Source organism: Diceros bicornis, chromosome 7, assembly GCF_020826845.1.
Source record: "Diceros bicornis minor isolate mBicDic1 chromosome 7, mDicBic1.mat.cur, whole genome shotgun sequence".
In the NCBI taxonomy this organism is placed as follows: domain Eukaryota; kingdom Metazoa; phylum Chordata; class Mammalia; order Perissodactyla; family Rhinocerotidae; genus Diceros; species Diceros bicornis.
In genome coordinates, this window is record NC_080746.1 from 32,106,510 (window position 1) to 32,129,121 (window position 22,612).

Here is a 22,612-nt window from a genome sequence, read left to right on the forward strand (position 1 = left end):
ACATGACAGTGAGCAGTGCTTTTCTAGACGAGTGTGTGGAAGCCTGGATCTGAGGGAAACAGGCTTATCAGGTTGGCCTCTATTTTTCATCCAAACTTTTAACCTTATCTCCAGGGGCATATTTTATAATAATTAAATTGTCTGTGTACCTCTAGTTTAAGATTCTCCAATTTTTTTTCCCATCTCAGAAGAAAAGCTCGTAATGGCACTTTGCACTTCAGCAAATGTGTGGCTGGCGCAGACAACAGAGTGCCATTTTGTAAAAATCTATTCTATTAAAATTTATATTGAATTTATTCCAACTTTTGTGTGAGAAAAGAAATTTCTATTAATGATGGAAGATTTCTTAATTGAAATGTATAATCTAATTAATGCATAATCTTATTTATGAAGGACATGGCATCAGTCTTTGGCCAGACCTAAGATAAAATGTTCCTTACCTGTAGACTTTGGGGATGGGGTAGATAATTATTACATTTGCCTTCAAAATGAAACTTTTATTTCATTTTATTTTCTCACTATTTGTGAAATTTAAAAACAGGCAGCTATTATTATCTTTATTCATGTCTAAAAATAAATATATAATTTATAGATGAAGCTATACATTAAATTATACAAGAAGATACAGTAAGTCAGTGCTGATTGGGGCTGGAAAATGTATCCCTGTTTTCCCATTTTAATCCTCATATTGTCAACTGTATCAGTCAAGATCCAACCAGGAACCAGAAACCACTATAGGTATTAAACAGAAGATTAAGTTGCACAGGTGATGGAAAACCCAAGAAGATAAACAGAAAAAAGTGTAACAGTCCAGAAATTAGCATCACTGAAAGCCTCTACCAGCCTCTGGGGGTGGAAGGACACAGGGAGCAAAAGACACGATCAACCTAGAAGCCTGAGTGAGGGGAGGGGGCGGTTGGTTCCCATGGTGGGGCTGCCCCGGGGGAGCTGGAACCACAGAGGGAGCGGCTATCTACAGGGAACTGGGGACAGCCATACCTCCCAAGGAAGAGAGGGGAGAGGACAAGAAATCCTGGCTTTTCTCCTCCTGCCCTCAGGTGCCTCCCATTGGCTGAACCTCCCTGGAAGCCAGTTGGCAAGAGGGCCCAGGAAAAGCAGTTAGCAGCGGAAGGCTTGGGGATGGGAAGTTAAGCACATCAACTTCACCTTAAAACTAACCAGTGACCCTTCCCCAAAACACAAGGTGGTATTTGAGAATAAGAACTAGGAATAAACCATGATATGCGATCTGAAGACTTTTTCCTACCATGTTTTAATCTAGACATCAAAACTAGAATGGTGACTCTGCTTTTGAAAAGAATTCAGAGATAATTTGAAGCAAATCAAGGGACCATGTTGGGTCATTACGTTCTTACATTTAAGTCCAGGAAAGAGACCATTCAATGGTCAAACTCCAGAGAAATGTGATCCAAACTTCACACTTGATGCCGTTACGCAGTTACAAGGGGAAAATATTATCTTTAAGGACATATAGGTCAAATTTTGGGCTGTATACCTCTTGGGAGGTATACAGTGGAACAGCCTGGGAAACATACCCCAAGTTTCCATTTTGCAAATTCCCCAGCTCAGCTTTCCCAACACTCTCCTCCTTGTTCACTGTGTTCCAGGACGTGTTTCTTTCTGTTCCTGAACAGAAGCTTCTTTGCACCCCAGTGCCTTTGTGCTTGCCGTTCCTTTTGCCTAGACTAATATTCTGCTCCCAGATATTTGCATGGCAGAGCCTCTCTTGTCATTCTGGTCTGTTTTAAATATATCTCCTTAGAGAGGCCTTCCTTGACCTTCAGCTGAAAATCCCCATCCTCCCAGTCCTGTCTCCAATCATTCTGGAGCATCACTTCATTTTATATACTTAGTAACATTTATAATTATCCCAAATTGCCTTTTTTTCAATGTCTACTTTCCCCTCCTTCTAATATGTAAGAGTCCTTGTCAATATTGTTCATGCAATATCCCCTGTGCCTATAAGAGTGCCTGGCACAATGGTTTTGCTGGGTGCTACGTAGGTTAGTTATTGTGAATTAATGCAATAATCAGGTGCTAACTATGTGCCAGGCACTATTGCAAATGCTCCTCAATCATTATGTTCTTTAATCCTCATATAACCTACAAGACAGGTACTGTGATGATCCCATTGTATAGTTAAAATTAAATAATTTTTCTCCTCCCTCTGTTCCAGCCACACTAGCCTCCTGGCTGCGTTCCTCAAATATACCAGACACATTCTTACCTCAGGGCCTTTGCACTTGCTGTTTTCTCTGCCAAGAACATTCTTCCCCTAGATAGCTAGCTCCACAGCTCATGCCTTCACCTCCCTGAGGTCTTTACCCAAATGTCACTTTCTCAGTGAGCCCTTCCCTGCCACCATATATAAATTACAACACTCCTCCCTAAATCCTCTTCCCTAGCCCTCCTTCCTCTCTATTTTTCTCCTTAGGAAAATGCTACGTTAAAATTATCTCTCTCTCCCTACTAGAGCGTTAGCTTCATGAGGATCAGGATTTTGATGTCTTTTGTTCACTGCTGTATCAGTGCGATTAAACAAATTGCCTTATGTCAGGCAGCTAATAAATGGCAGAGTTGGGATTTTGGCTAGTGTAACTGGTTCCAAGGCCTGTGCTCTCAGTCTCTACGTGGCCTGCATAGACTTCCTCGAGGGCTGGGTCACTGGAGAGATCAAAGAAACAAACACCCATCCTGTAGTCCATAGCTTAAGAGGATTTCTTTGCAATTTAGGTGTCTGTTTATTACGTTCCTTGCCTTATTCATGTTTTAGCAGCTTGGTCATAACTTTCCTGCCAAGAATACAGCCTTTCTTTGACTCATTATTAACAGGAAAAACGTTTGGGGCCCTCATGTAGTGCTAACCCAAGGAGGTTAGTGGGCTTGGATTCCCAGGAGACACTCATGAGATCCATGCTGCTGTCCAGGATCCTAACACTGGAATGATCACCTTTTCCACCAAGACAAGTACTGGATGTATGAAATCATCCGAGTAGCCAGATTGAGGTAGAAGTCTTCATTGGCAGTTCCTGGTTGCAGTGAATTTCTGTCTATAATTTTCTGAAATTAACCAGCTAGAGCATATAGAAAATTTTTAAATATTAACTTTAATGCACAGTATTAAGATACGTTTTGTGCAGTTTTGAGTTCATTCTCAATTTTATGATAGATTCAATGAAGAAAGGCAAACTATGGAGGATGGGTACTCCAAATTCAGTGACAACGGCTTTCCTGCAACTGAAAACAAAGTAGATGCAACATACCAACAACATGGCAAGTTTTTCTATTCTAGGAAGTCCTGTTTTAAAAAAAACTTTAAGATTGACTATGGCCTAAATAAATCAACTGTAAGGATATTTATATACATGGGGAGTTATCTAAAAAATCTTGGGGTATTATAGTAATTTTTTTCTTCTAGGTTTTTCCCTCTTTTCTAGTCATTATGCAATAAATTTATTACCTTTTTGGATATTACTTTTTAAATAAGAAAATTTGTTGTTTAAAAGTATGTAACAACTTCTACTTTGGTAAATTAAGGTAACAAGGTGAGGCTAGGCTGTTTTAAAAATAGATTTTTTGCTTCATTATTTAAATATTAGGAATCTTTAAATACACTGAAATTTCTTGTTATTAAAACCACCAAGCCTCGTTTCTCTAGCTTGTTTTCAATTCTATTATTCACTACCAAACAATCCAGAGGTTTCCCTTTTCAAATACATTTGGGCAGGGCTAGGCTAGAGGGTATGTTCTATTCCTGGTTGTTTTCTCTTACAGTATTTGGTTAAATCTGGCAGAGGTGGACATTCAGTAACTATACTTTTTAACAAAACACAATAAAAATTAAAACTGATTAGAAAGTGATCCCAAGAAATTGTCTTGACTTTCAGATGTCATACTCGAGTAAGAACTAAAAAGATTTTTCTTTTTTCGAAGAGTCTATATATTTCTTTTGTGGATCAACCCAGTATGAATACCGCATCTCTGAAGAGCATGTGATTCAGAGTTAAAACTAAATGACCTTCTAAATTGCTGACCTTCTGCTTTGCAGGTGCAGCATATAAAATGAATCCCTCTGCACTTTACCCCTGACCAGTGGATTATGCCATGACTGACTGTGCGTAGGTAGGTTAGATGGGACAACTCTTACTCCTTATTCCAGGGAATAAATATGATTAGGTGTTTAAATTTTAGCTTAGTTCTCCTTTTTAAGAGGATGTAAGCCAATTCCATGGGATTATGAGCAAAAACAAAATCAGAAACTAGAACAAAGCAACCATCAGAGAGTATTTACCAAAATCATTACTTTGGGCTGTTGCACAGAGTCAAATCACTTACTTTTTATAAAAATAAAGATACTACTAAGTGTCATTGTCAACATTGATACTTTACAACACTCTAAGCTGAAGCCAAAATTTTTACCTTAAAAGTTCTTTGACTTACAAAATTTTCATAATTTTAACCCAAGTCAAATGGCCCATTGTTCCTATTATTCATAATCTGGGACCTCCCCTGTGCTTTACTCAAGGGTTGTTCATGGACATTTTTGATTCTCTCTTAGGTGATGTTTCAAACTTAGAAACTAATGATTACACGTGTTTAAAAAAGTCCCATATTACTTATGTCTGAATCAGTGGTAGATACACATTCTTAATTTAGTCTACGTGTTGTTGCTCATTCCACAGGTTTTCAAATTTCCCAGTGATTCTGTAGGCTTGTTAGAACCCTTTGTAAATACCAACTCAGACTCATTGTGTTAAAGGTGTCGGGCTTGAAACCACAAACCACTTCACCAGTGGTGACCAGGGGGCCTGGCTTTCATTTTAACAATTAACAACCTGAGATAAGGACTTGTGTTGACAAGTAGTTTGCCAACACATTTTCATGTGATGACACATCCTGATCACTGTCTATAATCGCTGTTCTATGAACAATAGCCTATAGGCAAGTAGTCTGATTATTTTCTTAAGGAATCAATTTCTACTTTAATCTTTTGAGGAACTTTTATTTACCCTACTAAGAAAATTACAGAATGTGTAACAATATGTTCTTATTAACCTTTCTGTGTTTTTTCTTTCATGCTGTTTATGTTCTTAAATGAAATGAGAAACTAATAAAATACTAAGGCTGTTTAATAATGAGCATTATTTTTAAAGTTGAAAAACAGTGACATTTATTTATTTTCATTTCTCATTAAAAATGTTTCTTTGGGTCCCGGCCCATTGCATAGTGGTTAAGTTCAGCATGCTCTGCTTAGGTTGCCTGGGTTTGCCGGGTTCGGATCCCAGGCATGGACCTACACCACTCATCAGCCATGCTGTGGCAGCGACCCATATATAAAGTGGAGGAAGATTTGCACAGATGCTAGCTCAGGGCTAATTTTCCTCAGAAAAGAAAAAAAAAATGTTTCTTTGTGGGAGAGATAATATTGTAATCATCCCAAGAAAAAGAGTCTCATCTTCTCCTTCATTCCATCTTCATAGTGACCAGCATGGTATCCTGCATAGTTGATACCCAATCAATATTCATCGATTTAATAACTAAAAGGGCTTTAAAAAATTCTAGTTTAAAGTGGTAACATTTCTAAAAATATATGAAAATCTATAACTACAGTTAGCCTATGTGATTCTTTTCTCCCACTTTCAAATGTTAAATAAAATGTCATTTGTTTTTAAACTTCTTCAAGGACTTCTTTTTTATTATCTCATGAGACTTTAAAAGACTGTGAACATTTACTGATAAAAACAAATGCTTTCTAATGAACTAGTTGCCTATAAGCTTAATAGATGAATCAAATTTCTGGATAATTTTCACTTAATCTCAAAATTAAATACTGTACACAGAAGAGGCTTAAAAGAAGTTGTTGTTTTGTATTGCTGATTGAGCCCAAATCTAATCTTGAACTCATTGGAAATAATCTATGGTAAGGATCTATTTGGCTGTATTTTGAATAAAAGCATAATAAATTTCCTTCCACTGATTGCTTACATTTCATAGGCTATTCTGCTTTTCTCTGAGATACCAGCTAATCTAGATTATAGCATTTTACCCACATTTTGGGATACCCCTTCCCTACTCACCCTAAATCTGTATTCATGCTCCTTCTCTTGTCTTAATATGTTCCTGACCTGAGCTTCTCCCAACTCTTAATCATTTAAATTAACTTACATTTTCAATCATTCTGTAAGTTAAATTAACTTGCATTTTCCATCATTCAATCAATCTGAAGATCATGGCCCACATTGCTCCATCCATTTATATCTGTGGGGGACCAAAGATGGCATTCTGATCTCACTGTATTAAATGTGTGAAATTCTGAAAGGGATAATAGACTAGAGGCCCCTAGAGGACTATTGTTGGACCAAAGGCACTTCTATTATTCAAATTTAAAAAGTAAAAATTGAGAAACTTGAAATTGGTCATGTGCTTACCTAGAGCCCTAGTTTTCCTGGGTACTCCCAGAGGGGTGGGAACCAAGCAACTCAGTTTTTGAGAAAATGTGGGGTAGAGGCCATATTGGATGGTGGATAAGAACGTGAAGTCTTGAGTCTACTGGTCTGGATTCAAACGCTAGTAGCACTATTTATTAACTCTATGACCTTAAACAAGCAATTAACTTCTCTGTGTCTGAGATTATTCATATGTAAAGTGAAAACAAGCCTTCCAATAATACCTACTTCATAAGGCTGTTGTAAGGATTAAATGAGATAAGGCCTTTTAAACCTAGCATGTAGTAACCCTCAATATGTGTTAGCCAATATATTCCTCTACCTCTGCCTGGACCTGTAGGAAATTCGTGCAGGACTCCATGTTTGTTGAGAGGTTACATCAGTGCTTTTAAATTCCAACCACAGCACTCAATCTTATGGATATGCTATAGTACCTCTGAGTCTCCAAGCTTGGTTCTGGTCCAATTCCATGGCCTTCAGGTACACACGATATTTCCCTCTATCGTTACTCTAGAGAAAATGAAGTTTAGAACTCAACAGGTTGTAAACATTCTGGCAGGAGGACTAGGTTTCTCTTCATGGAAGTAAATGCACCATCTTCATATTCTTATCTGAAAAAGTAAAAGTAGCTGCTTTCTCTCCACAGACGGAAAAACCTTTTTGCCAATTAAAGTGAAAAATATACTGCTCTCTGCTTCTTCCCACAGTATCCATAAATATGCTGAGACCATTTATTTTGCCAGATGGTTTTTGAGACCCTGCTGAATTGAGAGATGTCCTCATTTTGTATTTCCCTCAAATTCTGCCACAAACCACACTTCTTGGGAGAAAAAAAAATTGCCATGTAAGCATGTTTACCTTCAGCCGACTAGGAAGTTGAAACTTGTCCATAAATGATGACTCACCATTGTAGGCCTATAAAAGTAAAGGTGCTTGTCTGTGGAAAAGCAGCAGCCTCCAGGCACAACCATTCAAGATGCACCCAGGTGTCCTGGCTGCCTTCCTGTTCTTGAGCTGGACTCATTGTTGGTCCCTGCCCCTTCCCAATGATGATGATGATGATGATACGTCAGAGGAAGACTTCCAGCTTGCAGAGGTAGAGTATCTTGCCAATTCCAATGGTGTGATACATCTCATAAATGCCCTTCTCTTTTAAAAGCAGGTCATTTTGGTCTCTTTTCTAGCGCTACCTGAAATCATACTACTATCCCCTGAATCCTGCTGGAATCCTAAAGAAGAGTGCAACAAACTCTGTGGTTGACAGGCTCCGAGAAATGCAGTCTTTTTTTGGCTTAGAGGTGACTGGCAAACTTGACGATAACACCTTAGACATCATGAAAAAACCAAGATGTGGGGTCCCTGATGTGGGTGAATACAATGTTTTCCCTCGAACTCTCAAATGGTCCAAGATGAATTTAACCTACAGGTAAATCATAGGCTATCTTTCTTTAATGTTTGTTAGTTTTTTTAATAGTATTACATGTCTAATTTTTAGCACAAGCTACAGATGACAGAACATGTATTATCCCTTTTTTTATTTTAAGGTAGGCCTTAAATATCTAACTGGAAGTTAAGTGAGAACAGGAATAACTTTCATACTGTTGATGAGAATGTCTCATAACATCTATTATTGTTACATTAACCCAGCATTATTTTCATTGGAAATCTCAAATTTTTAGATAGGAAATCAAAATAGAAAAGTAGGTTCAATAAAATTTGCAAATGTAGTACATCAGGCATACTTATTATAACAGTGCTAAAAATGGAGAGTTCCATACTCCAGGAACTTTACAGAGTTATTTCATTTATTCAGGCTGTAAGGATACAATTCCAAACTTTTAGCATGCAATATAAATTTTATTAAACATCTGAAAACTTTAAATTTAAGATGCCAAATGATCAGATATTTGGAGATATTCAAATATCTGATTGAAGTCTTCATTTTTTATCTTTATATGGCATCATAATTAATAAGTTATTTGAAATGGTGGACCTCTAGTAGAACCATTGCATTTTGAGTTGCAAAGCAGTATTCTAAGAAAATATATTCTAAAATAGCTTTCACCATCCAAAAATTTAATTGAGACTTTCTCTGTTGAATAGAATTGTGAATTATACCCCTGATCTGACTCATGCTGAAGTTGAAAAGGCATTCAAAAAGGCCTTCAAAGTTTGGTCTGATGTGACACCTCTGAATTTTACGAGACTTCACAATGGCACTGCTGATATCATGATCTCTTTTGGAACTAAAGGTAACTATGCAGAATCATTTTTGAAACATTTTTATTTTCTACTCCTTAATTGGCTCCATTCTTTTATTCCTTTTTTTCAGTTATTCATTACTTTTTACAGAATTCAACCGAAATTCACCAAGCACTTGTGCTAGGCACTTCTGGATATAATTAGGTTCTTGACTCTTGCTTTTGTGTGTAGAGCATGGCGACTTCTATCCATTTGATGGGCCCTCTGGTCTGCTGGCTCATGCTTTTCCTCCTGGGCCAAATTATGGAGGAGATGCCCATTTCGATGATGATGAAACTTGGACAAGCAGTTCCAAAGGTAATATTTCTTATAATGATATAATTCACGATTACTAGATTAGATTAGACAGTGACCCCCCCCATTAGTAAGAAGTTAAGAATCATACTGTGAATTATATTCAGTATTTGATTATATTTTCTAAAAACAAGTAAAAGTTTATCTTATACTTATTAGTCTCTACAAGTGACCTTTCTACAAAACAATGTGAAACATTAAAAATAAGCAAAATCTACTTAATTTAGTGGCTTTAGGGGTACAAGTTAACTTTGAAACAGGACCAAAATGTCTTTCTGTCAACCAAGGTGTTTTACTGTGGATTACCTTTAGGCATGTTGAGGAAGTTTATTACAAACACATACCTAAAAACTATTAGGGCTGGATATGTAGGTCGTGGATGAATTGGATGTGAGTTGAAATAGTTTTTTTCCATGGTAGAAATATTAATGGCACAAGTCCAGTCAAATTTCTGTTCCTGTTATATGATTTACTTGTTTCAGACTTGTCTATATCACTGATTTTATAAATATCACTCTAATAAATCAAGATAATGTCTTACTCCAAACAGCATGAGACAGACCAGATGAAAGTTGTATTTACAAGAGCAAAATAAAACTGAGTGTTGAATGAATTCAGTCAGCAGTTGAATCTTCAAGGCTCAGAAGAATTGGGAATGTTAATTTAGGAAGAAAAGACAGATTGTTTTGATTAAGACTTAACTTTGGAGCTGTATCGATGCTTAGTTGACAATTAGAGGTGGTCTTCAGAGCTAATTTTGATCATTCATTTAAATTAAAGATTATTTTTCCAAAGAGTAAAACTGGTCCTTAAATGATCAATGCCTCCAATCTGTCTTTGGAAGGAAAGGTGAGAATTTACATATTTATGTTCTGAATATTTCACAGGTAAGAATGGTTTTAGGAAGAAAGAAAAACATCTAGTATTGTTAAGATAGAGTCACAATAAGCCTCAGTTTTAGGTTCTTGCATAGCTTCTGGGTTTGAAATATTTAACTGAAATAAATAAAAACATCCACAAACAAATCAGGATTAATTTTTCAGCTGAAGGCCAAGAATGGTATCCATTTCTAGTTATTTCAATGAAGAATTACTTGTCACTGAGATTATGTGAACTTTGATTGCTCTTATGGTCTGCACGATTTACCAGGTTGGTTACACATTTTCTTCAGGCATTGGCTGTGATAGCAAAGGGTATTTAAGGTCAAATTGAAACCACCAGCTCCAGCTTTCGTGTGTTCTTCTCCTTTTAATTTTTTATCTTTTTTCCCACTTCAAAAATGAGTATGAGGAGGCTCAAAAATTGGTGGAAAGAATGACTGGAGGGAATAATGTAAATACAGTGACTCAGTAGTCTTCTAAAGGACGGGAAAACTGGCCAATTCTGCCCAGAGTTTCTGTTTCTTTAAACTCGAGAATCTAGAGATAGACTGGAAAGGATCATTTGGTCGGAATTTGTTCCCGAGTAGATTCTCAGAGACCCTATTTAGTGGATCTTCCATACTTGGTCATCACCCCTTTGGATGCTGCCTCCTGTTTAGATGATGTTCTAGGCAGCATCCTATAGTATATGAACCCCACTATGTGATTTTCCATGACTCCTCATTTAAGGTCATCTCTGTCCACTTTCTTCATCTGACCTGAGAAAACAAAGAGCAAATCAAGATTACTAGTGTCTTCACAGTAAATCCTTATTGATTACTAATTATTTGAGAACAATCTGTTGACATTCTAACTGTACAAGCAGGATAATCAAAGAGAGCACTAAATTATTTATGAAGATTAAATCAATACGTTGAATCTTTCTTTACACAACTGAATATTAGTTTTAAAAAGTTAGTGAATACAACTATTAATAATAAAATGCAGTTGGCACACACACAAAGAGTAAGTAAACAGCAAATAAAGAGAAATAGTGACATACCAAATAGATGAGGGAAATAGCATTCCTTCCATTAACTGGTCTTTGGAGTACTTTGCTTTTTCATTGTTTCTTTGTTTTCTTACAGGCTACAACTTGTTTCTTGTTGCTGCCCATGAGTTTGGCCACTCCTTAGGTCTTGACCACTCCAAGGACCCAGGAGCACTCATGTTTCCCATCTACACCTACACTGGCAAAAGCCACTTTATGCTTCCTGATGATGACGTACAAGGGATCCAGTCTCTCTATGGTAACTCTAATTTACCAGTTTAAAAACAAAGTAGATACATACATTTATCTCCTAAATTATTAGTGAATTTACCATTGCCAATACTGCTGTCTTGCTTTTGTTCTTAAAATCTGGAAAACATACCCAATTTTCTTTCCAAATCAAACTACCTACGCAAGTAGAAAATACTCCATTCTCCAAAGTTTTTGCAGAATATAACTCCTTGTGTTTGTATTTTATACATTGCAAGGTACATTTGATACCCTCAAAACACCTCTGCCATAAGAAAGGAAGATACTTTATTCTCCATTTAACCAATGAAGAAACTAAGCCCTGTAGAGTTTAAATAGTGTATCTATAGTAAGACAGCTGAGGGTGAAAGTGAAATTTTAACCAGTTTTTCTAAGTTCTAGGTATTTTTTCAACCATTCCAATTTGCCACAGTAGAAACCATTCAAGTGGCCTGGGGTAGTTTTTAATAAACATCTACAATGACCATTGTAAGAATCTCTCCCCTTTTTTTTCCTTCCAAATTTTTAATAATATTTAGAAAATAATTAAACTTAAAACCCAAACAAAATTATCTGCCATAAATAGAGTTAAAGCCAAAGTGCACAGTCATCAGTATAAATAGTTCCAGAGCACAGGGCTCAAAAAACTTGCTCATGCCACCCAACCCATTATTTCTCCTTCTGGATTTAAATTTACTGTAGCAGCTAGTGTAAATGGGGGCAAGTATTTTGCAATTCTTATTCTACAGTATTGTCACTAACGGACTTGATGATTGAACTAATATGGACTAGGTAGAGACAAAGCGGTTTAGAATTATTATGGAGCACTGCAACCCTTTTGCACTCATATGAACTGGTGAAAAAGTTACAAACCTGTGACAAGTCACATCAGAGTTGCTAAAGGCCTGGCTGGCTTGTCACTGAGATGCAGCTGCACTGTGGTAAACTGGGGAAGCAACATTAGTTAATGTTGACAGCTGGTAAAATTGTCAAGTGAAAGAGTCAAGATGAGGGCTCCCACGGGGATGATGTACCATCAGAAAAGCCTTTACGAGGAAAGTGTTTCTCAAGAGCAGTCTGTCAAAGGGGTTGTGCAAAGTATGGGGAAAATTTCCTCAAAGTCTTTTGCTCCTCGTCTCACCCTGTTTCTATTACCAGCCTCAAGAAACATAAATTTGTAGTTGACATGACTCTCAAGGATGAAAGCAGAAGGGGCAGGCCCACCTGCAAGACCTTGGTAGCCTTGAGGAAGGAAGTAGGATTACAGGCTATCGACTGTTATGGAGGAGGGGGGCAGGATTTATCACCCTCTTTGGAGGGCACCCTCTCCCACTCTCCATTAGCAGGATCAGGTCATCAGTAAGGTCATCATCAGTAGCTTCTTTCATTCATTTCACAACTGCAGGTCCAGGAGATGAAGACCCCAACCCTAAACATCCTAAAACGCCAGACAAATGTGATCCTTCCTTATCTCTTGATGCCATCACCAGTCTCCGAGGAGAAACATTGGTCTTTAAAGACAGGTACTCGATATTATTTTATAAAATCTGCATGTAACAAACGTTTGTGAAGCTGTGTCTGCAAATTGCCAAAACATCTGGTCAAACCTCCAAAGAAAGGGGAAGTTAATAGTGAAAATAATAGACCTTTGGGCAGTTTATTGACATATTTCAGATGAAATAAATAACTGATGGGTAAATATTTTACTTTTCAGAGGATAATTTTGGCATTGTCTGGCTTCTTTTTACATCTTTGACTGTAGTTTTCTTATAAAAATAACCAAGTAAATACAGAAATCCAATTTATTTACTTAAAGAACACACAAGTATCGAAATCAATTACCATATTAGTAAACTTACTCCTAATGTGCACATGAATTCCTTTTGGTGTGGAAAGACTTTGATTCTGGTAACTTATGTTGGGATTTGAGAGAGCAAGTGCTTTACCATCTAAACCTATAGGTAACAAAAATTGAAATATTCATTTTTAATTTTGACATTATTCTAATATGCTTATTTGTTCATTTATTCATTCATCAATTAATTGCTCCCTCATCTGTGATCCAACAGCATTCTCACCTCCTCTACTACAGCTCTAGTTGTGTTGTAGTCCAGGTATTTTCTCAGGTATCAGTTTCCCCAGGCTGCAAGATCTTGGAGGACATAGTTTGTGTAACTCAGGTTTTTTTTTTTTTTTTTAATTTATTTTTCCCCCAAAGCCCCAGTAGATAGTTGCATGTCATAGCTGCACATCCTTCTAGTTGCTGCCGCCAGCAGCGGAGCGCGCACACTTAACCGCTAAGCCATGGGGCAGGCCCATTCAGGTTTTTTTTCTAGAGCCCAACACAGTGCCTGACACATTTGCTTGCCACTTGCAAGATATGCACAATTGAACAAAGCATGATCTCAACCCACAAAGGACTTAGAGCCTTCACAAAGGCTCTGTGAGATTTTAAACTTTAATACTTTAGGCTAGAGTTAGGATAGCAACAGCTCATTTAACTGGAACTTAAAGGGAAATGAAAAATTTTCCCCCTTCCAGGTTATAGGGAATGGAGTGTCTAACTTATCTGTATTGATGTGCAGACAGGTGGCTAGCACGATAGAAATATTACACTTATTTTAAAAAATATGACAGCAAACTCTGTATTTTTACTTTTGTGTTAGATTCTTCTGGCGCCTGCATCCTCAACAGGTTGATGCAGAGCTATTCTTAACAAAATCATTTTGGCCAGCACTTCCCAACCGTATTGATGCTGCATATGAGCATCCTTCTCAAGACCTTATCTTCATCTTTAGAGGTAAGTTTTCCATGGGTGAGCGTCTTGCATGTCCAGGGTAGGCAGTGATGAACTTGACACTACCAGAGACTTGGTAAACTGATCCCTCCTGAAAATATATCTATATTAAGAACCAAATACAAGAAAATGAAAATCAGAAAGAACCTGAAACTTTTCTACCAAATCTCCCAAAATATGACCTGTAAAAAGTCGACGTTATTACTTACCATATCCACTCTTTGTTTCATAGCAATCGTGTCAGTTTTTTTCTATTTCCTCTTAGAAATTATTTACTGAGCAAACATGATAACAATGTACATTTTGAAAAATTGAAAAAAATGTTATCCATAATTCTCCCTTCTGAAAAGTCCATTTATTTTATTTTCTTAGTTTCTTTTCTAGTCCTTTGCCATATGTAATACATATTTTTAAATGTTTATGTTCATAAGTGTATATACAGTTAAATATTGTACTTGTTCCCTTGACATAAAATGATGGAAAGTTTTCCGAATTACTACTCTATCTAATAATCATATGAACTATGATTAAAATTTATAACAGCTGTATAGCATTCTACTGACATTTTTTTCTATAATTTGACTATTATAATTAATGCTATAACTAAATTACTTTCTAGAGCAGGAAATAATTTTCTATCCAGTATAAAATTTGAGTTTTCCGTCTAATTTACTGTTCCTACTGTGCTGCTTATACATGCAGAAATCAACGTATTTTTCACTCAACTCCAAACCTAATATTCAGAGGCAATAAATTGCTAAATTAATTATGATATTTGGTTGGCTATACTCATAATTAGGGAATTAGGAGCTTAAATCCTATTTTTGGTTTGAAGAATGTTCATATTTCTATGTTCCATAAGCATGGTGACCATAAACATTGACTAATTTATTTCCAAACGCATAAAATGAGTCTTTCTTTGTTAAAGTAAATGTCTGCATGTGTAAGTCCTAATAGATTTCTTTGGATTATCTATTAAAGATAAAACCATTCTTTCACTTATTCTAGGCAGAAAATTTTGGGCTCTTAATGGTTATGACATTCTGGAAGATTATCCCCAAAAAATATGCGAACTGGGATTTCCAAAAGAGGTTAAAAAGATCAGTGCAGCTGTTCACTTTGAGAATACAGGGAAGACTCTCTTCTTCTCAGGAAACCAGGTCTGGAGGTATGGCAGCCTTCTTTACTGACCCGTCATCTTGTGTCGTTCAGGCAAAATGAGTCTCAAACAACTCTCGTTACTTCAAATTATTTTCTCGTGCGTTATTTAAAATGTCAAACCAGTCATATTAATTTCTGTTCCATGTCAGCTCGTGCAGGCAGCCCCTCAGACAGGTATTTAAAGGTCTCAAATCCTCGTGAAAATACACATAGGTACACATAATTCTCCCCTCTTCTGAGCCACTCTTTTCTTTCTTAGCCGTTTGTTGTATCTCAACCACGTTAAAACCATTTCTTTTGCTTTGACATCTTCACTCCTTCTAATATTTTTCCTGGATTCTCTTTCTTGTCATCTTCTCCTGATTTACACACAGGGCCATCTTCTGTGGCCAGAAAGGACACAAGAATAGGTACAGGAAAAGAGTGAATGAGAGAAGGCCACCATTTCTGCAGAGTCTGCTGATCCATTGGAGAGGTTAGCCAGGAAGCTGCTAGGCCTATAGTTTTTAAAGTCAGCCCTTTTGAAGGGCTGATGGAGCTGGAATATTTAAAACATATGTAAGACATTAAGGCAGCATTGACATTGGCAGCATTTCAGAGCCCAGATCTGTGTCTATATTTGAGGATGAGACTATCTCATAGGTACCTGATAACTAAAATGTTAAAATGGTAGATTTGCTTCCTCGATACACACACATATACACACATGCACACACGCTCACACACACACACACACACATTCCTGTATATATTATCTTTGCCTTTTGACTTCTTTGTTTTTCATAATGATGTTCACAACTCTTTAAAAATTATTGCTAAGTTCTACCTGGTACTGCTGTTCTGGTCTCTCTACCCTATATGGGGTCTATGGTTCAGTCAAGATGGATTGCTTACCACATCTCAAATGACCCGTGCTTTTATCTCCCCGAAACCTTACCCTATGCAATTTTCTTTGCCGGGAGGTCTTTCTCTGAATCTTTCCTTCTTGAAATTCTGCTCATTGCTTAAAGATAACTTGAAATACCATTTCATCTACAAAGTCTTTTTTGCTCACCCCATTCAGAGGTTATCTTCCTTCTCATGTACTCTCATGACATTTCGTGTTTACTATCCCATGATGCTTAGCTTGTATTGCCTAGTGATGCAGTTATGTGTGTACATGTCTTAGCTTTCTTGATAGTTCAGTGGTTCTTATCTTTTAGCTTTTGGAACATACTTCAAGGATATATAAAACTCTCATCAATAATCGTAACAGTGGTACATCATGGGAGGCTGTTCTCCTAGGTTAATTTCAGAGTGTGTTTGGCTGGCTGGGATGTGGGTGTGTGCAGAGGAGGAGTATGGAGTATGTAGTTATTGGAGGGGAAAGCTATTCTCCCCTTCCTAGCTTTAGTACCACCATATGCCGCTATAACTTTTTAGCACAGAAATTAAACCTTAAATATTTTTGTATCCATTACTGCACTTAGCAAGTTGTCTTACACATAGTTGGAGATCAATAGACAATTGTTCAATGCATAAACATATTTATTTCTCTAAGAACTCTTTCTTAATAACATACTTTTATAACACATATGTAATTTGTGAAATGAAAATGAATTTATAACTGTCTTTACAAAGATGGCCTTTAGGCAAGTCAAAAACTACTCACCAAGCATCTACTATACACTTAGTATTATAATTCTTAATTTTAAAAAGCTATGAGATGTTTTAAATGGACTTAAAATTTCTAAACTCTTGTCAATTTTTGAAGGTGCTATTATATCCCTTGTATCATTTCTAAGGTAATTTCTAAGAAATACACTCTACTTAAAAGTTTCTTTTCTTTTTAAATAGGTATGATGATACTAACCATATGATGGATGAAGACTATCCCAGACTAATAGAAGAGGAGTTCCCAGGAATTGGTGATAAAGTAGATGCTGTCTATGAGAAAAATGGTAACTAGTTCCACTGCATTGACCTTAATGGAGGGTTTCCATAGCCCCTCAAACTCTTTTCCCTTATAAAGGATTTTTTATACAGGACTTAGATGTACTAATAAATATATGGCAGTTAAGGAATTAATCACTCTTATGTGATTACTTACACAAGATAAATAGCATGCTTAGAATAAATGAGAATTTTACTTAATGATTGCTAATTTTATGAATAAAAGATGCCAAACCTTAAACACTACCTTAAATTATGATTAAAGATGCTGAGATGCAAAGAACATTGCTGTAATTCAAATCAGGGTTAGGGTGGGGTGTAATTTATATATAAAGACCAATAACTATCATAACTATATAATGATTTTTGCTTTAATTATGAAAAAGGATATCATCCATAACTTACAACAAATAACTAATATCGATAATTCAAGCACCAAAATGAGAACTCATGGCAAGACAACAACTGATTCGAAGTGACAATTTAGGAGAACTGGGAACCTTTCTACCTTTTTTCCGCACTTAAACTATAAACAATATATTAATAAAGCCTTAGTAGGATTTATAAAGATAAATGTTGACATGTTAAAAAAAAGTGAGATCTAATGGATTGGACTTTTAAAGTTAGCTGGAGTAAACCTTTATTGTTTTCAAACTCTGAAATTTTCTTTTTGGTCTTTTTCTTATAGGTTATATCTATTTTTTCAATGGGCCCATACAGTTTGAATACAGCATCTGGAGTAACCGTATTGTTCGCGTCATGCCAACAAATTCCCTGTTGTGGTGTTAAGTGTCTTTTTAATATTGTTATTTAAATCATGGAAAGCATTTGGGATAATACTTCCAGAGGTATGGGGTGGGGTGGTGTGGGGAGAAGAGGTATCATGGGAAAGCTTAGTTCTGTGAACAAGCTTTAGTAAGTTATCTTTGAATTTGTAGTATCTATACAGCTATGCGTGGCTGGAACCACATTGAATTTTAAAATGATGATAGGCACCGATGTTAGCCCAGGGCCGTCTTCCTCAGCAAAAGAGGAGGATTGGCGGATGTTAGCTCAGGGCTGATCTCCTCACAAAAAAAAAAAAATAAAAAATAAAAAAATAAAATGATGAAGTTTGAGATCTCTAAGGATCACTAATTCTTGTGTGCTATACAAAAGCAGCAGTTGACAATATTTTCCGCATCAAAAATGGGACATATGGTCTGTCAAAGAGAGTTAGCATAATTTTTTAATATATTCATAAGGAAACTTTGCAAAGGCATAAAAGTAAATCACATTTATATAATGAATGAGTCATCTTTATTAAAAAGTATAAAGTAGTTATAAAAATGGAATTTTGGGGGAGCATATGGTAGCCACACTCAAGCAAAGATAAACCAAAGGGAACTGTCTGTAATAAATACATTGTAAACAACTTTCCAAAGAAATAACTTTGGTTTTGCATTGAAAATACTTGCATGTACATGCCCCTCTTCATACAGACACTAAGGAAATACAAAGTCACTAAGGATAGGAGACAGGCTAATGCTGAGGACTGTAGACGTGGCCTCCAGATTCTGTTTAATTTTCACTTTTGACAATGACTCAAGGGCTACTCTCAGAGAAGATAAATATTTCTTTGCATATTTATAGAAAATAAAGAGAGAAAATCTCCTTGTATTCAAATATTTCAGGTCTTTCGAAAATATCAAAGCAATGAATTATAATTGCTATCGAAATGATCTAAGACCATGGCATCACTTTTTCATAAATCATCTGATTATTTAAGACTAAAAGTAGTGTTTTAACCCTATTTTATCAAGATAGTTGTCTTAATTGTCCAGTGTACCTTGGATATATAGGCTATTTTTTGAAGATATAGACTAAAATATATCTTATAAATTGCAAGCATATATATTGAAATAGAGACATCCAAAGTAAAGAAAGCAGTTTGATAAATTATGGTCTTCCTGAGGATGTGGAACGGTGCCTTTTTTCTCTCCTTTTTTAATCCGTCAGCACTTTTCACAGTGTCTGGAACTGGGCACTTATTGAGTATATGAATGACCATCGAGGGAAGAACCATTGTGCTGAGAGATCTTGTTCATGAAAACCCAGGCAAAGAAAAGAAAGTGTATTTTATTTGCAAAATGTATTAGGAAGTGTTTATATTGTTGATAATAAAAAAAGATATTTTCAACGGATGGTGTCATATGGTATATTTTGTCTTTTGGTGTAATTTTAAGTTTCCCTCATAAAAAGAGAGTTCACTTAAATTATTCCTTTTTCTTGCTAATGTTTTTTGGTGAATGTAGCTCACTCACTGTTTTTGTTTTGTTTGTTTGTAAGAAGACTAAATTCAGAATTTAGAATTAATTGTACCAGGCCATATAACTAAAGTTCTGATAGCGTTTGATTAGCCTGGTCGGATGAGCCCTTCTTTTTGTGCCAGCTTCCCTAGATTGATCCCACAGGGTCCTCAGAGTCTTCCCTACTAAGAGTATTATTTGGTAATGCAGTGGAAAGAGCAATAGATCTGGAGTTAGGAAGATTGAGTGCTAATGCTGACTCTGCCATGAACGCTACAGGTGACTTTGGGCAGGTCATTTAATCTCTTTCGGCTTTACTTTCCTGATGTCTAAAATGAGAGGATTAGCAGCTTTGGTAAAGCTGAAGAAATATGGGGAGGCAGAGAACTCTAATGAGGCAGGCAAACACTATCTACCTAGAAACATCAGGGTCCACTGAGCTTAAGACATTAGGTCCCTTCTGTTTTCTTAAGTTCTGCCCATCCCCAAACCTTTAATAAGTGTCTGTTACATGTCAGGCACCTAAGATTTTGAGATGACCCAGAAAAACTTGACACCTACCCCTGAAGAATTTGTATTCTACTATGAAGACAAAGCTATTAAAATTCAGTAAATTAACTGCTATTCTTAGGGGAGCAATGACCACTTGCTGTGGGTGCAGAGAGGACTGTTGATTTCTTCCTCCCAGTGTAACCCCACAATGTCAGTCTATGCACTTTTCATCTTCCTTGACAATTTAATATGAGTCCTAATTTCTAAGGTTTGCAGTTGGAGTGGAACATAGTTCATCCATCTATCTATTCAGCCAGCCAGCCAGCCATCCACCTACACAATAAATAGTAATTGAACACCTATCATGTGTCAGGAACTTAAGTAGATGCTGAGGATACAATGAAGAGCAAAACTTCATTGCTTTCTTAGAGCTCACAGTCTAATTGGGGAGACAGATATTAATCAAATAAGTGTAAATTACAACTATGATAAAGAAAAGAAAAATGGTGTTCTGAGAGCCTCTACTAAGAGGGTACCTTTTTTTACTGTGTATATAGCGGGGAGGGGCCTAGGAGTGTGGTCAAGAAAGGCTTCACAATGGAACAGATACCCAAGCTAACATCAAGAATGAGTGAACTGGGACGGTGGAGGGAATCAGGGAAAGGGCTCCAAGCTCATCCCTCCAGACTGGAATGGATTCACCAGAGCCTAGTAGAGAGTTTCAGGAGTGTTTTATATAATTTTGGCAGAGTGTGGGTGGGTAAAATGTACCCAGGAAGCCCCTAGATCAAACCATGCTCCTCCTGTCTTTCACAATGCCAAATATAAATCAATGGATCAAGAAACAACAACAACAAAATAGCATAGATCATTCTAGGGATTGGCATGTGAATAGCTAGTTCTTGATAATTGAGTCAGTTGATGGAAACATTAACTTTTTGGAGTATGTGGGTGTTTTTTTCAACATTAGTCTGAGAGAAGTTCAGCAGCTGTCTCTGTAAGAGCACTGGGAGATGTTTCCCCAGTGAAGGCCTCTCTCTTGGCTTGGAGCCCAGTGAATTGTCCTGGTGTGGTAAAAGGCCATGCACTGTCCCCAGACCTAGTCTCAAGCAGATGACTTAGCTCTCAGGGAACCTCCAAGTGGATAGTGTCTTATTCCTCTCTGTGTGGGAAAGGTTGCTTTAGAGCAGTACTTCTCAAAGTGTGTTCTGCAGACCAGCAGCATTGGCATCACCTGGAAACTTGTTAGAAATGCACATTCTGTGCCACCCCAGACCTAATGCATGAAAAACTCTGGCTTGGGACCCAGAAATCTGTGTTTTAACAAGTACTTCATGTTCCTCAGTTTCCACAGTCCCTCAGAAAATGTCTAAAGAAGTATTCCTTGTGACACCTTGTGACATGGGTGTTAATGGGACTCAAAGCTTCCTGGTGAGATCTTGGGGAACACTGTGTTCTGGATCCCTTCCAGAAGAGTCATGGTGCATACTAGCATACTAAAGGCTGCAAGTAGTCCTTGGCAAAGATACTGTTTAACTTTGTTGAACATGGTTTTTCCAAACATATCTGAACATGGAACATCATCTACTTTCTTTTACTCTCATTTTAAAAAAGATGTTTAACTTGATTTCAGAAAATTTTTTCTCATTTGCTTTATCATTTGCTTGCATAGTCTCTCTCTCTCTCTCATGGATGGATAGATAGATGGATAGATATAGATATATAGTCAGGATTATTTCCCGACGTCTGTCTCTGCTCCAGTCTCAATTCCAAATTCCCAATCTGATTGGTGTTACCTAGATCAGTGTCCTTCTACTGTGGCCAGAACATCGAATTCAAATTATACCAAATGTCTATTTGGAGTTTACCATTAGGGGTGAGGGTGGTACTTAAAAGAGCTCATTATGAGTTAAGCAGTTGGTCCTCATCGGTTCTGCTATGAAATATGTTACAGTTAATATACAGATAGCCCATTCACACAGGTATTCATGAATGACGTGAGAAGACCAAACCAACATCTTATAAGTAATACTACGTCTACAAATGTTGGAGTGTTATTTCCCAGAGCTAATGTCCTGGGCAAATGCACTGCACTCAAGTCGAATCGCAGCTAGTAATAGCCTTTTTATCAGATAATGAGGGTAAAAAGTTTGAAAAATCCCTCAAAGTGAACCAATAGTCCACATGTGTTTGAAATAGGAGCAATTGATGAGATCCTATGCTGATGTAACAAATTTTGCCCCTGAAATTATCCTGGGAGAACTAACATATTAAATTAGAATAGTGTTTGGATCTCTATATCCTCATGTCAGAATAAAAACACCAAAATGTATATAGCAGCCCCCACAGAAAGATAGCCATCAGACCTAGCTGCCAAGTTTAAGTTCCGGTCACAGAAAATACCTTGATTCTAAGGATTCATCAGGAGGCTTTGAGATTTACAATAGTTCCACTAGGTGGCACCAGCAATGCTTTTTTGAAAATGATGAAATGTTCAGATAATTTGAATGTCACTTAAACCAGTGCTTTGTTCTTTAATATAGGGATGGGGAACTTGACCAAATCCATGATGGTTTAATTCTTGACTTTATGCCATTGACTTTCAAATAAGGTTGATAGCTAAGAAACTCAAGAACAGCTTGCTCCAGTTTCCTGAGTCATATATGTGTTCCTGTCACTTATCTCCTCAATTATAGAGCTTCCTTTGTGGAGGTGAGAGTCACTATGTTGTGTCATGCCAAGCCACCAAGACCTGCAGC

General features: G+C 36.8%; 1 protein-coding gene across 1 annotated transcript; it reads left to right on the forward strand.

Moving 5' to 3' along the window:
• Positions 1-7,443: 7,443 nt before the first annotated feature.
• On the forward strand, positions 7,444-17,862 carry MMP13 (matrix metallopeptidase 13). The gene is made up of 10 exons (XM_058544510.1): positions 7,444-7,563; positions 7,652-7,893; positions 8,571-8,719; positions 8,901-9,026; positions 11,032-11,193; positions 12,589-12,706; positions 13,850-13,983; positions 14,989-15,148; positions 16,978-17,081; positions 17,762-17,862. Exons 1-10 carry the CDS (start codon positions 7,444-7,446, stop codon positions 17,860-17,862), a joined length of 1,416 nt encoding a protein of 471 aa, XP_058400493.1.
• The last annotated feature ends 4,750 nt before the right edge of the window (positions 17,863-22,612 follow it).